A 15,700-nucleotide genomic window follows, 5' to 3' on the forward strand; every position below is an offset into this window, starting at 1 on the left:
TATAGGGCATTTGTAAGATTATGAAGGATAACTACTAAAATATATTAAATCAAATTAAATCTATTACATTTCATTCTACATTAGTAATAACTGAGAGATTTTTGCAATTTTTCTGTATGACAATATCCAATATTTTAGGAGTATGATAAATAATTAAGTTGCAGAATAATTGGTATAATTATTCATCTATGAACATCATAAAAATATCAGCAATGGAATATGTAGGAAAAATATGCTCCTCTGTGGAGACAAAGAAAGACAGCAAATCTCCCAGGATTTGCCTTCAGAAAAGAAAATTGTCCATATCAAGAGGTATTTCTTTAAGCCAGGGTACCAATCTGAGTTAATGGTCTTCAAAATAACATTTTTAAACTTAAGCCAATTATGAGCTGCAGGAAAAAAAAAAAAAAAAAAAAAAAAGCTATCTGAATTTACAAATTTTTACATATTGTGAAGACCTCCTCTGGCTTGAACTTCATTTAGCAAATGCAAATGCAAATCCAGCAGGCAATGCACAGCTAGGGCCAAGGGGTAGCAAGGATCCCACTGAAACAAATGTCTGAAATAGAGACAAAAATGCATAAACCTGACTATTTATTTTTGCTGCCATCATCTAAACAGGAGGGCTAAAGAAAAGCTGTAATACCCCAGCAGTGAGGTTATCAGGGGGTAGCAACAGCTAGAAGAGGAGATTTCAAGAAAATAAAGTGCTCCCAGACATCAAAATATCCCTTAACAGCTCTATATATCTGGCTTAATCATATGGGTTTAGTGTGTTTTCAAACACTTTAATGCTTCTGTCCTTGATTTTAATAAATGACCAATAACCTGAAATGCCAGCATTGGCTTTCATATCTTTACTGACCATGTTACAATTATGGATATTTGTTCCTCGTCTAGTTAGGACTGTCTGGGCTGTCAGTCTGGATGACATTCCTCTGACAGCTCCCTGAACACCTCCATCAGAGGCTACAGAGCAACTGAATAAGCAACAACCTCCTGTCATACTTCAAGCTTTGCCTCCTCCTGTGACACATGGTAGCTGACTGTGTGTGGATTCACAGCGTGCTGAAAGGAAATTGGTTATTTTAAGCCATTTTCAGCCAGCCTGGCTAATCACTTAAATCTGCACTGAAAGAAACAAGTGCACAGTCACAGGGTACGTCCCACTCAAGTGTGAAGCACTAGATGAGGATGGAACACTTCGTCATCATTTGATGTCTTCTGCAATCACCTTCAATACCTAAATCACCTCCAAAATGAAACATGGAAGGGTGCTTCTGTTTTTAAGAATTTTAACATTCTCTGTTAGAGGACAACCACATTACATTATCCTATCATTTTTTTTAATGAGAGAAAAGTATCATGGCAAACTATTTCTTTTTGTCTTATTATTCTGTGCTCCCCATAAAATAGTGATCTGAAGTTTCTTTTTTTTTTTTCTTTTTTTCTTTTTTTTTTTTTTCCTCCTCACATATTGCTTGCAGTGAATTTTGGAACAAATTCTGTTCCACTTTGTCATTTCAGACCAACAGCTAATTTAGAAGTTGAGGTGTCCACAATGGGACTAAGGAACTTATAAGTTTGTTGAAAAGAGGGATGTTAGCTTCTCAAGAGCATACTGTGTCTCCAGTCTAATTCTATGACAGTTTCATTAAAAAAATTAAGGGTATGAATCTACTAGAACCTTATTTAAGCAAAGCTCTTAAGTGCATTAAACATTTAAAACACGGAGAGCAAATGTACTCAAATGCTTTGCTGTATTCAAGTCATGATGATTATAATAATAACTAGTCTGTTTTGTGGGTGCATGCATTTACCTCAAACAGAACACAGGTAGGTTTTCTAAAACAATGTCCGTCTCATTTTTTGCCTCCTTGTCTGAGCATCCAGGCTTCAATTGATCTTGGACTATCCCTCTATTTTGACTGTTCTTGTGACCTCCAATTCTTTCAGACCGTTTTCTCCCAGACTGGAACACAGCATCACTGAGATCCTGACTCTTATGTACACATCACAAACACAGAGCCGGAAAATGTGGCATTTGATTCCTAACAGCTTGAAAATTATTTTTTCTATACTGGGAGTTCTCTCTCCATCAGCTTCCAAGACTGCCTTTAACCCCTGAAACTCCCTGTTGATATTACAAAATTGGGGGGGGGGGGAAATAAATGCCTTGCAATTATAAGTTTAAATGTTGTAATTTTAATTCCTCTTTCAAATATTTGTCATGTAACTGGATTAATACTTTGACTTTTGACAGTGGCAGCACAGAAGCATGAAACAGCTTTTATTTTTTGTCTTTATTTTTTTTTTCCCTGAGCACTCATAGATTAGGTAAACACTGCAAATTCTCTTACTGATTTAATAAACTGTTTTTCTTATTTAGTCGGTGACACACAAGACTCATCTGGGTTTGTTCTCACTAGCATACGTTGTTACAGTCTCATTTATGTATCATTTTCTGAAGTTATTATTCTTTCGTGGCAAGTTAGGAGTCAAGAACTTAAAATTACTCTACAATCAGGTTATGTAAAATATCAGTTTTGAAGTTGCCATTTAACAGTTAGCTGATAGTTTTTCTCCCTTCCTTAGAACTAATCCCTAAAAAATTAAACTGGCCAACATATAAAATATTGTGACAGTTCTGACTAGTGTATCATACAGAAAATTTGCAAGCATATATATGTTTGATGTGTTGCATTAAGAAATTGTAGGAATCTTGGTAGGGTTTATGGACAATATCAATTTACTTGGTGTATGTCGGTGTGCTTTATAAACTAGGAAAAGACTACAATATTGTTGGAAATATTTTGAAATCTGTTTTGTACAATACATCATGCTTAGAAACTGGATTTATTTGCAAATGTATTGGTCCAATTAATCTCAAGTAGGAAAAAATCACAGTCAAGAAACAGCAATTGCAAAAAAGACACAGTTATGTTATCATCTTGATGATTTTTCATAGTATATTTTCACACAAGTATGATTTTAGATTTAAATAAGATAACCATAATGCACAGTTACCTATAAACTAAATATACATTGTTTTCTTCTGCTGCATCAGTAAAATGAACTTCTCTTGAGTATGTATGGTCGTCTAGCTTTGTTCACATGTAGCTGCCGTTTCAGAATATAAGGATTTTTTCTTTTCATTATTTCCTTCTCTTGGCTTGAGTTCGCTAGATCAAAAACATCTTGCTGAAGTAACTGTAGGATGCAAGAAGAGACACAAGGTTATCAGCTTTTTTTGGTAATGAAGATTATCAGTTCCTAGAAAGTTTTATAAAACTTTATTTTATTTTAACAGTTGCCATGAATAAAAATCTTTACCATAATAGCTGTGGGATTTTTTTGGTTGTGCTTTTTTGTGTGCTTTTTTGTTTATTTGGTTTTGTGGTTTTTGGGGTTTTTTTGGGGTTTATGTGTGTGTGTTGTTATTGTTGGTTGGTCTTTGGTTGGTTTTGGTGTTTTGTTGTTGTTTTTTGGTTTGGTTTGGTTTGAAGTCAAGACACAAGCCTAGGACCAGTTTAAAGATGAGCTGAATCTTATGGGAGTGATATCTAAATTCCACTGAAACAAATGAGATCAGTGGTTTTGACCAGAAAGAAAAGCTGATATGTCCTTCTTGTACTAAACTCAAATTGACTGAAAACTTCCTAATGATTTGCACTCTGTAATCACTCATTTAGGCTAAACATGTCCTAAAACACCTACTGCTTGCTGATTTTAGCTTTTGAGCAATATTTTTATCTGCAACTTCCTACAACTGGAAAAATCAAAATGTGTAATAAGCAAATAAAAAATGAAATAAAGTACAAGAAAGTCAAAAGTCTGTCCATCAAAATTTCTTATATAACTGTGTTTTGAGTTTTACTTGAAGTTAATAAAGTGTTTTGTTCATGTCTCTTCTTTCTTTATCTGTTAAAATTTCATCCATTCTCTCACCATGTTCTTCCATGGCCAAGTACAGTCCTACTGTCTGGCTGAAAGGCAATAAACTGAAAACAGTTTTATACTCACCCCAGTATTTCCCTAAGCAATCAAACTCTGTTACTCACTTAATTGCTTAATAAATGAGTGCTCATCTAAATTCTATGGAAATGAATGGAAAGACTCTCATGGTTTCAACAGACTTTGGATTTAATCCTGGATGAATAAGATCACAAGAACTTTTTTCATTACATTAATTGTTTATTTCAAGCCTTCTTCAATGCTTCTCCCTCTGGCTCTATCCCTTCTTCTTTTATTGTGTCATATAATCCTCTGCACTGCGTAAGTGTGTTCCTAAGCCAAGAGATAAATACTTTTTTTCACTTTCACGTACAGTACTGTTAGTAGTGATGATTCCCAGCCACCACAAGATATGATGCAACTGCAAGGTAAGAAACTGTGATTAAGTCAGTTGGGCTATTGCATATGGTCAGTTCTATGGTAGCTCCTTTTCAGCAATAAATGTACTGATGAAGAGAGTCCTCAGAAAACTGGTTCTCAAAGATTTTGCACTCTTTCAAATGGACCAGCCCAGCTAATGTGAAGCATTAAGAATAAGCCTGCAAATATAGAGCTGTGATTCAGCAAACAAAAGAGGATCAAGATTCAGCCAGACTGTACATCAATCTGTGACAGCTGAAGAAATCAAATTTACTGGAAAGTGGGTAGTGACACTGACATATCTCTTTTCACTATGCAAAGCAGCTTCTAGTGTAATATATAACAACACAAGTGGATTGTGCCCATTAAGCCTTTGTGTGGTAGTGTCACTAAGATAAATATCACAAGTGGACTATAAACAATCACTATTTAAGGGCACCAATCCTCATACAATCAGAACGTCAACTTCCAGGGCCCTCTTTGGGTGTAGGGAAGTGAAAAGCAGGAGTTCCCTCTCTACTGATTTCCTAGTAATTATAAGAAACCCAGAGCACCTCGTCAAATTACATGTACGCATGGGCATATGTCCATGCATTTTGAATCCAGTTTGCCTTAGGGTTTTAAAAGCGTTTTCAGAAACATTGCCTACATTTAGTTACGCCTCAATAAATCTGCAGTAACTTCACACCTGTCAAGTAGATATTAATTTTATGTTCTGGCATAGAGCTGACTTTCATGTGTTTATTTGGTTCCTTGGAATGGCTACTAAGAGTGTAGAAAGTATGTAGTTAAGAATAGTTCTCATTTATCTATGGGTTGTCGTAAAAAATGGACAGCTCATCAGAAACTATGTTAATTCATACTTTTCTATACTCCTCTTCTTTCACTAAGAGGCATGTTAGAGGTATTAGAGAATACAAAAAAGGGAAGGAAAGCTCAGAGAATGTGACGGGGGCCACATGGATACAGATTTTAAAACATCATTACAAACAGACCCTGAGAGTTTAACAACAGATGAAACATGCATTTGTGACTGTTTGTTTTACCTCCCAATGCTGAAAGGCTCTGCTGTGGCAAACTTTTTGGAGTTGATACACTGTGAGCATTGCTTCCAAGCTGAAGCCATCCAGAGCAGCAGGAAACTCTCTTCCTGAAACAAGGTCCTCTTCATTTACCTCTACTGCTTCCCCGACTTGGTTGTTCATGTTGTTGACAAGAGTGCAGACATTTAGCAGGGTCATTTTCCAGTAAGGAAGTTTTGCTCTGTTAATCTGAAAATACAAACACCCACTTTTTAACATGTTGCATATTTTTTTTGTTTGTTTTTAGTAATAATGTGTGACATTCAAACATTTTGGTAGGAATGTTTGTGTGTTTGAAGTACTTTTCATCTACTAAACTTTTAGACAATAATTACAGAGTGCTGAAATTAGGCCAACTCATTTATTAAAAGCACCAAGTCTGCTTCCCCACTGCTTTACCTCCCAGGTAGATGAACATAATGAAAAACTAAACTGCTACCAAACCAGAATGGTAGCATTTCATAGTCATTCTGCACAGGTGCAAACAAAAACACAAATGGAAATTAATATAATATAAATTCACAGGTGTAAATCAGGACAATGAGTCAAACCCACTGGATAAATTCCCATTACTGGAATCCAAGGTGGATGCCTGTGGTTAACTAGATGCTCCTCCCCAGTTCAGAACAAATACCAGTCATTTCAGAATTCCCTGAGAAAAGGAATGGAGGCCCTGCTTCAGGGCAAGCTATCTGATGAGGTTGGGACTGAAGTTATGGATTCTGTAAGTCCCAGGAGTTTTGGATGCTGGAGAGTTGTGAGCCTGGGAGATGTGAATCAAAGGTCTACGAACTCAGATGAAGATGGAGCAAAGATGAAACAGAGCTGTGCAAACAATGTATTCCTGATTTGGTAACTGGAGTGAAAAACTCAGACCAACTCTGTTTAGGTGGTCCATAATGTTATGTAAAGACAGAAACACAGAAATTTCACCAAGATTTGTCTCAAATTCTGCTTTTTCCAGTATCTTGCATTCTTAAGGAGCTATTTAACTTTTAAACCCTCTTCAAAATGATAAGAAAAATAATTTTTACTTTTCTACCGGTACTGTTCTTTCCAAGCAGTTGTGCCAGTAGTCTTCTTTAGTTTTGATTATCAGTAGAAAAAGTAAGTCAAAAGCCTAAGTGCTAGCTCATTCACTACTTTTCATATCTTTGCCACATTCTTGGTTCTCCTGTTATTAATTATTTCTTTCAAATCGTATTCCTTTTAGCAGTGAGTATAGAATAAGTTTTCTTAACCTAGAACTGGTGAAATAGCAATCTCCAGTCAAAAGCCTAATAGCAAATTCCTATTTATTACTGGCAAGGGCTTCCTTGCTGTGCAGATTAGGATTACACTTCACCTATGAACTGAAATGTAGTTACTTCTTTTCCTGGATGTACAAAGTTAAATAGATGTATTACATTGGCACAGACATTGCCTTTTACATACTGACAGCATTAAGACTGTGGATACAGTGCTTAGCTGAACATTATTAGTAATCACATAACCTGTTGTTTCTTTAAAGTACCTTCCTAAGAAAGAGGCTTTGTATGCATATTGAACATACTTTACTATTTTTGAAGGAAAATAAAGAAAATGCAGAGGAGTGAGGAAAAAACAAGAAAAGCGGCTGTCACTATCACTATTAATTACAAAAATTCAGTTTTCAGCATAGTCACTGCTCCAATATACATCTGATATAAGTGTGCTTTTCAAAATTAGAATTATTTAGCCTTTTAATAAAACCACTATGTGCTCTCATATTCCTGACGAGGCTCAGAAAAAAAAAAGAAAAAAAAGAAAAAAAAAAAGAGTATTTTATTTTGCGGCTAAGAAGAAAACAAATCTCAAATCTTATACAGAAGCTTGAAATTGGTTCTGCATTGTTTACTTTGAGTTCATCTGTTGCCCCATCTAGGTGCCCTAATTAGTGTGTTGAATTATTTTAAAAGATGTGACAGGTTCAAAACAAAAATTAACCTCTTTGCAGAATGTCTAATTTAATTAACAGAAGTTAAACTAGCAAAAAGAGCAAGAGTCCACTGCAACTTCAAAATCTTCTGGTTTGAAATATTTATGAAATATAAAAATATGAAGCTTTCCATGAAAAATAGGAAGGCTTTTCCAGTACACTTCTTTGTCCTAGCTGTATGAAAGAAATATGAGCTAGCACTACAATAGCTAAATTGCAATGAAAAATGAAATACAGGGGCAATGCTACATCAGCAAGTGAGAGTTCAGAGTTTGAAAATAAATAAATAAATTGCAGTGGATGGGAACAGAGCAGAAGAGGGAAGGGTAGGGAAATTTGTTATGTCTTCTTGCATAATTTATAAAATCTTTTTGATCTAAAGTCACTACTTTATATTGGCCTGATGCATGTCTACGTTTAAAGGAACTTACCTCTGTATACTAGTAAAGCACTTAAGCGTCGTTAGGTGAAATTGGTCTTATTTGCTGCTTATGAGATTAGGGGAAAAAATTTTGCATTGCTATCTGCAAGCATACATTGTTTGTTAAGGGAGTCTAATTCCCACTAATACCACACAAATATCACCTCAGACTATTTTCATTTGGGTACACCTGCTTCTGACTGCTGTCAGCTCACAGAATGAGACTATAAAGCATTAAGAACTTCAGTCAAGAGTGAAGTATTTTTTTTTAATTGAATATGGAGGTCTCAGAGGTCACTGAACAGAGCAGTCATTACTTTTCTGCTCCACTATTACAGCAAGCATTACAACAGGTTTGTTGTATAAGGCATGGGAAGTCTCTGAAGCAGTCCTCCTAAAGGAATATGTGAAAATACAGTTTAACATGACCACAGCCCAAATGTCCAGGTATATCTCAAATGTGTTAGATTTTTTTCCACACAGATTTAAGCAACGCCAACTACAGTTGCTCAAGACATGCCTTGGAGAACACCTACACAAGAGATCAAGGAACCCATATCTGCCAAGATGGAACTAATTTTTTTAATATTAACTTGAAAAATACCTGGGAATGGTCTGAAGGAAGAAAAGAGACTTCAGTATGAGTCAGAACTTAAAAGTTATTAATGCTGAAGCGAATATTATATATGCATTTCCATTGTTGAATAGGCTACTGAAATCAGACTCAGATATATGGTTTCCCATACCTTGTATATCATGAAAAAGAATTTTAAATCATCTAAGACACTGAAATGAATCTGAGAATATTTACTTCTTTGACAACAGGTTTGTTGTATGAAAGATTAGAGAATCCCAAATTATAACTTACATTATATCTTTTTATTTCCATTTCTGTTTGAATGATAACCCTGATAGTTTGTTTAAGATACTTCTTATGTTATCATACACACTTCTCAAATGCTTTTTTTTTTTGAGAAAAAGTAAGTTCAGTTCTCTGATTTTTATATTCTTTATCTAGTGAAAGCAGATAAAAACCAAATTCATAACTAAGTAAAACCCAAGGAAATGTAGGATTTCGACAGTTCCTTTTCAGAACTGTAGTTGAGTTTTATTCAGAATATAACCATAGAAAAAATAAAAATACTGTCTGTCTTTAAGCATATATTGTATTGAGTTCTGTTACAGCGGAAGATCTTCCATGTTGTATACTAATGTCTGAAAATGTAATAAATTTTCATGTGATGACTGAGTGAGGAAGTCAGCAACTCATAGGCAGCAGTAAACTAATCTGCCTTAGACAAGGAAGCAGAATTGGGCAAGTACAGTCAGCAACAGGAATCCTAGAACAGTAAGAAGCTCAGGGGGCCCAAGACTTCAGAAAATTAATGTCATTGGGGATCCCAAGGTATATTCTAGTGGTTATGTATTCTTAAAAAACAAACAACCAACAACAACAACAAAAAACACAACACTTTTTTTTTTTTTTCTTTCTTTCTTTCTTTAACTAACATCCCCTCAGTCTTGTTTGAGTTCAGGACATTTTTCGTGCAAATGGTGGTTTCAGGCAAGCATTTGGGAAGCTGGGAATAGAGCTATTTGAGACAAAAGAGAGACAACAGATGGCTGTCCACATATTTGTGACACATCAGGTTGCGTTGCCTTACCAGATCTTCCAAATGGCTCTTTGGATTTTCTCTTAGAGAAAAGACAGATAATCATTTTAGGGACTTACTTGATCCCTCTATCTTCTTTGAGATGTAACAGCAGAAAAGGGTGATAAACTCTATTAAATGTTCAAGACAGCTCATAATAAGCATGGACGTAATTCTTTAAAGATGGAGAGTGATTCAGCATACAGATGACTCTAAAAAGCAGTTTGAAAAGGGCCAGTAGACACTGGACAGCAGTCTGTCAAGTCAAAAGCATGTGGTAACTCTTTCCATAATACTGAATAAACTACTGAATGTTGCCAAAAGAGTGTGCTTAACCCCTAACTGTAGTCTTGATACTATACTTTAAAAGTGTCTATTTACAAAGATTTTTTTCTGTCAAAAACTAGAACTACAAGTGATAATCCGCTTTGCTGCATTTTTAGATCTCAGCTTTCATAAACATATTTTTCTTTTTTTTTTTTCCTTTCTTCCCCCCGTCCCCATCTTAATGCTGTTTAAATTGTCTGAATTTCCCTTGCTGCTTGTTACTAAGTCAGTGTCAAAGACAGTTAATGCAGTTTAACAGTAATTGCACTCAACTGGAACCAGATCTCAGGCACGATACAAGACAGTTATTACACATGTCATCCTCACATTTGTCTCTAACACCAGAACCATACTTCTGTTCTAATGAAGGTTAAAAGCTAGCAGAGGACAACAGAAAAAAATAAAAATAATTTGTCATTTCAGTAGTGAATGGAACAGCCTCCTGTAGAAGCATTTGTGCACACTATTTAGCAGTTCCACTATGTCTTACTTTGATGTCAAGGGACAATATGTATTGAACTGGTTAATTTAGATGGTGATTTAAGGCAGCATAATGTAGAATTAAAGCAATGTTTCCGCCATGTATCTACTGCTTCTGTCAATTTCGAGTGTCACTTGATTTATGGTATATACCATAAGGAAATTGAATAGCAAACTACATGATGTAAAACAACATATAAGAGTATTATGGCAAACATCATTACTGATGCGCTATATTTGTGCATTTTTAGTTACCTGACATTGTTCTCTGTGCTGAGGGGGAGTAAAAGACGGAAGTGGAAGTTAGGTTCACAGTTCCACTAAAGTCAGTTACAAAAATACCAATAGCTGCAGGGTTTCCTCCCAGGGCATACTATGCTTTGCTACACAGGGAAAGAACTATTTTTGTCAGCCTCCTACACTTAAATCTGTCTCAGGAAAATAATATCTATTAAATCTCTCTGTACCTTAGAGAAGCGAGTGACAAACAGGTTTATTTGTTATCTAAGGTTAATTACCATGCCATTAAAGAACATGGGAACCTAAGAACTGCCAAACCAGATCAAAACAATGTACTTTCTGGCCTCATTTCTTATTCTAATCTATTCAAAGGATCCTGTGAAAAAGCTCACATAGAAGCAAATACGGTAAATATGAAAGTCTTCTAGGCAGGCTTTCTCCCTATACTTCAACTAGTCATTGGCTTATGAAATTATTTTTTGGGGGAAAATTTTCATTTCATTGAATTTAAGCAATACTCGAACTTCATTAGAATGAAGAATTAAAATATTCAGCCTTAAGCCCATGATGTTTGTTCTTTTGCTGAAGAAATATTAGACATATGTATTTCTTAGATAATTTGTCGGAAATTACAGTGGTGAGAAAGTGTCTATCAGCGTGTTCAATACATATGTGCAACCCTTTCTGCTTCACTTTGTCAATTTGAGATTGGAACAGAACTTTTGTCTATTTGTATTAAATAACAAGTACAGTACTGACAGCCTGGCAACTTGTCAATTCCATTTATCAGATTAATATTTTCACAGTGATATTCCCATGCTACAGTACTAATACTGTGATTAAATTATTCAACCAAAATCAGCATACGTATTAACATGTTCTGTTTTATGACTGTCTTAATTTGTATGCATATAGGAAAAGTTCTGCATAAAAATAGCACTGATGTATTTGACTCAAGGTTAATTTAGCTTTCAGCAGGCATAATCCTATTGGAAACACATTTCCTCATATAAATTTACATATCTGCACATAACACAGTTTTGACAGTTTAATGAAAGTACCAGTGTTACAAGTGAGGAACACTTTTAGTGTGACATATCAACACCTTTAAATTTCCTTTGAACAGGAGAAAATCTTTTACCAAAGTAATGTATAACACTGAACGTTTCAGTCCAGACCATAGGTTATTACTTCATGCAAAGACTTCTGGTTTTGTAATGAGAATTCATTTGCCCCCTACCTGTCAGCTGAAAGAGGAAAAATAATTACCTTTGATGTGTACATATTGGTCAATAAATCTGCTTCTAATGCTTTCATTTCCTCTTCTGAATCTAGGAATAAACCAGAAACATATGGTTATCATTCCATCATAAATCATGGACATTTCAATTCAACATACAGAATTTAGATATATCAATGAATTTTGAAAAACAAACAAAAAACACAGTCAAGTGATCTAGAGGGACTGTCTTTGGGTAACAGCAACATTATGTTAAAGTGGATGTTCACTACCTTTTTAAAGCATGATCAAGATTATTGAAGTGAAAGAAATGATTTATTAATCTCAGTTCACCAGCAGTCAGGCCCAGTAATCTTCAGCCCTTTCAGTAAACAAAACTGCCGCAATATTTTTCATTCAAAATCAGTATGGCTTTCATAATCACTATTTGTCACTCCTGCTTACTTTATAAGAAGGTTTTGGATATTTATTTCAAATAATATTTATTTAAGTAGTAGCTTAGTATTTAGGTGAATAGCAGTTATGATTACCTGACAATATTTAGTCTTGGCTATTCTTGGTTAAATTAAGATTTTTTTTGATACAAGGGAACTGTGCTTGACCAGAGTTTATGATACAAGCTCTTGAAAAAGCATATGCCAAAAGAAAGTATTCTGACTGAAAATCTTAGAATTTTCTTTACTAATTTAATTGACCTTTAATAGCTCAACAGACTTGCAAGACCCGTGATTTGGTGAATAGGGTAAAAATTGTTGTATAAAGATAAAATAGCCACAAACTTTTCTGCTTTGTGAGGTACAGAATCACAAGAAAAATCTGTTTTCTTGAAAACATAGCAGCAATCGTAGCTCAAAGATGAGGTACAAAGAGAAATCTGTTAAGTCTTCTGGAAAAATGAAGTTCCATAAAGCTTTTAGTTTTCCTGGAATACCAGCAGTCCAAAGCCAAACAACATGCTTACTTATATTTAAAAACAAACTAACTCAAAATCTATTCCATATTCATACCTCACTTTGATTGAAATGATTGATGCTGTTGGCATTTATCCTACCACAGAATTTGTGGATAGATTCTGCCTATGCCTTCATTTCAGGAATCATCACTATCTTGTGTTGCTACCTTTCACAGAACATGGGACAGCAAGGGGCCTTTTATACAAATATCTGCTAATCTGTCATAGATTTCTGCTAGCACAGGAAGCCAACCATTATAATGCTTAAAAAATAAATTACGTTTAATCTTAATAACAAAATCTCACCACCACTGTCCATCTGCTTTGGGGAATTCTTCCAAACTATCAACAGCCATTCCCCTCCTCCTAATTTCAGGCTTGATTTATTTCTAATTACAAGTTTATTAATGGCTTGTATATAACTTTCTTCACCATAAATTATATAATTCTATTTCCAATATTTACCTAACTCATATTTTTTGAGAGCAATCACCGACCACCCTTTACATCTTAAAACTTAAATGTGTGTGCTTACATGGTGATTTTCAAATGTAATGTCACTGTGCCATTTGGACATAAACCATTGCCCTAAAAATCCCATAAATACTTCAGTGAAAGAGCTATTAGACTCTTGTCTGTTCTCCTCTCTTGTAATAGCCTTGTACTCCCCAACTCTGGTATCAGAGTGGCTTTCCTCTGTGCCTGATGGGATCTCAGCACAGCACAGCACAGTACAGTTCAGATCAGAAGCCTAAGTACTCAACTGCCTTAACACCTACCATCAGCTACAGGAAGTAGCTCTCTTACACATTTTTTATTTTGTTTGTCCTTCATGGCTGAAAAATCTTAATATCTCATAAAAAAAGCTGAGATCTGATAATATGACCAAGTCCTTTATCTCCTCGGACATTTCCAAGACCTGGGCTCCTGCTAAAAGAAGATTTTAATAGGAACTTCTGTAATAGCCTAAGGTATTGCATTTTGTACTGTTGTCCTTCTTCCCATTTCTATTACTCAGGTCATCACAAACCTCTGAATGTTATGCCAATCTCCCTCTGTAGTGATGCTCCTGTTCACCTTTGTGTTACCAGCACACTACATTAATTCATTCTTGTTTTTTACATTGAAGTTGTACTTGAAAATATTGAATAATTTTTTTGTAGATCAGTTTTACAGCAAGTCACTCGCAACTTCTCTTCAACCTAATGCCTTTCAGCACTGCTGGTTATCTTAATCGATTTCCTGTTAGCCAAAGTTCTGCTGACAGCACAAAGTCACCTCAGCTGTATTTCCAGTAACAACAGGAGCAGCTCTTGTGAATGAGTGAGCAGCACACCTGCGACAGCATCCTGATTTGTGGTGTCCTGGGTCATACCATCTGAGGACAATGAAAGGACTTGTGCCTGTTTAGCACCTGGTTTTTATATTCTATGGAGAATGGAAGATAGCTTCCATACCATTGAGGGTGGAAGATAGCTGCAAACGTGGAAGATAGGTAGGTATTATTTAACATTTTGATGGACAAAAAAAATCTGAGAGACATTATATAGAATATAATAATACATAATATGCAGAATCATTATGTTTAAACTGTGATAAAATGCAGATATTACGCGTGTTACATTTTTCTTCTGCAGGGAAATACAAATTGGAAACTTTCATCTAAAGTGAGAAATACGAATTTGGAGTCCTCCTGAACAATGAAGCTGTAAAGTGAAGCTACTTGTAAATTTACTCTTTAAGTTTCGTGGAGTTAAAAGCTAAAGTAATTTTCAAGTTAGTTAAGATTGGATTTTGAAGCCTATTCTGCTTCCATGTCTGTATGCACACACCTGTTTAATTGCCACCATACCCATTTTGGGTCATAAACTCAAGGCATAATGACACATACTTAGCTGTGTCTTTTTCCAAAGATACAGGCAATCCATTTTAATATATGGACCTCTTTTTTAGGTTTCTAAGGCAATTATTCTCAGAGTAGAAATGCACTTACATTAACCTTCCTATTGTGTGATCTGCATCTGATTCAGTAGCTTTTATCCTATTTTCAGATCAGTTGCTAGCAATTTTTTCCCCAGAACGCTAAAATGGAATTTCTGTCACTAAGAGGTGACTAAAGTGCATATCTATTGATGTTGATTTGTATTATGGCACCTATGCGTATAAATTGCAGAATAATTTCTGTGATAGTTTGGAAATGCACACATAGTATTCAATAAATCACAAACAAAGCGGCATAATCAAGCAGATGGTCTACATTGATGTGTATTTCCAATTACTAGTCTACACTAACTGCTGTGGTATGGATGCTGTGAAGAGGAGTGGTTTATATAGAGGGAGAAAGTTACGGGAGCGACAAAAAATGATGCTGGACAGAGCCCGTTATCAGCGCCAGCTCCTTAGCACCCGACGGATATAGCCACGGTAGCCCGAAGGGACTTCACTTTTCTTTTGATCCCTCTCAAAAGTCTGGGAGCAGCTTAGTGCCTACCGGTCGGAGAGCCTCCGGGTGATGGCGGCGAGTGCCAAGCCCGCGTTGTGGGGTGCGCCCGGGAGAAGGGCAGTGCGGAGCGCCCGCGGGGACTTACCTGAGCAGAGGCTGCAGGAGGCCAAGGCCAGCAGCACCACGCACACCAGCTGGGCTCTCATCCTTGCTGCGCCGCCCTCTAGAAAGTAAAGTCCATAAATCCTGGGGAGAGATGGAGAGAGAGAGAGACAGACACACAGACAGAGCCCCGCCGCTTCTCGCCGCTCCGCGCCTCCAGCACACGCGCTGGCGGACGGCTGCAGGCACCAGACGGGGAACCCGGACCCTTCCCCAACTATATAAGCCGCGGGGTGATGTCACGGCAGTGCCGCCATCGCCTCCTGATGAAGTGCCCTCCCTCCGCCCCCTCCGCCCCCTCCCCTCTCCCGCTGCCCCCTCCCCGCCGCTCCGCGCCCGACACCGCTGACGCCACTGGCCGCCTGACGCA

The 15,700-nt window shown here is 36.4% G+C and overlaps 1 protein-coding gene across 1 annotated transcript; it reads right to left on the reverse strand.

The window, feature by feature from the left end:
* Positions 1–3,063: 3,063 nt before the first annotated feature.
* Positions 3,064–15,374, reverse strand: NTS (neurotensin; the record flags this gene model as incomplete). The annotated part of the gene is made up of 4 exons (XM_080355287.1): positions 3,064–3,210; positions 5,421–5,645; positions 11,803–11,864; positions 15,314–15,374. 4 exons carry the CDS (start codon positions 15,372–15,374, stop codon positions 3,064–3,066), a joined length of 495 nt encoding a protein of 164 aa, XP_080211413.1.
* Between the last annotated feature and the right edge of the window lie 326 nt (positions 15,375–15,700).

Source organism: Nesoenas mayeri (genome assembly GCF_963082525.1).
Source record: "Nesoenas mayeri genome assembly, chromosome: 1".
Lineage (NCBI taxonomy): Eukaryota > Metazoa > Chordata > Aves > Columbiformes > Columbidae > Nesoenas > Nesoenas mayeri.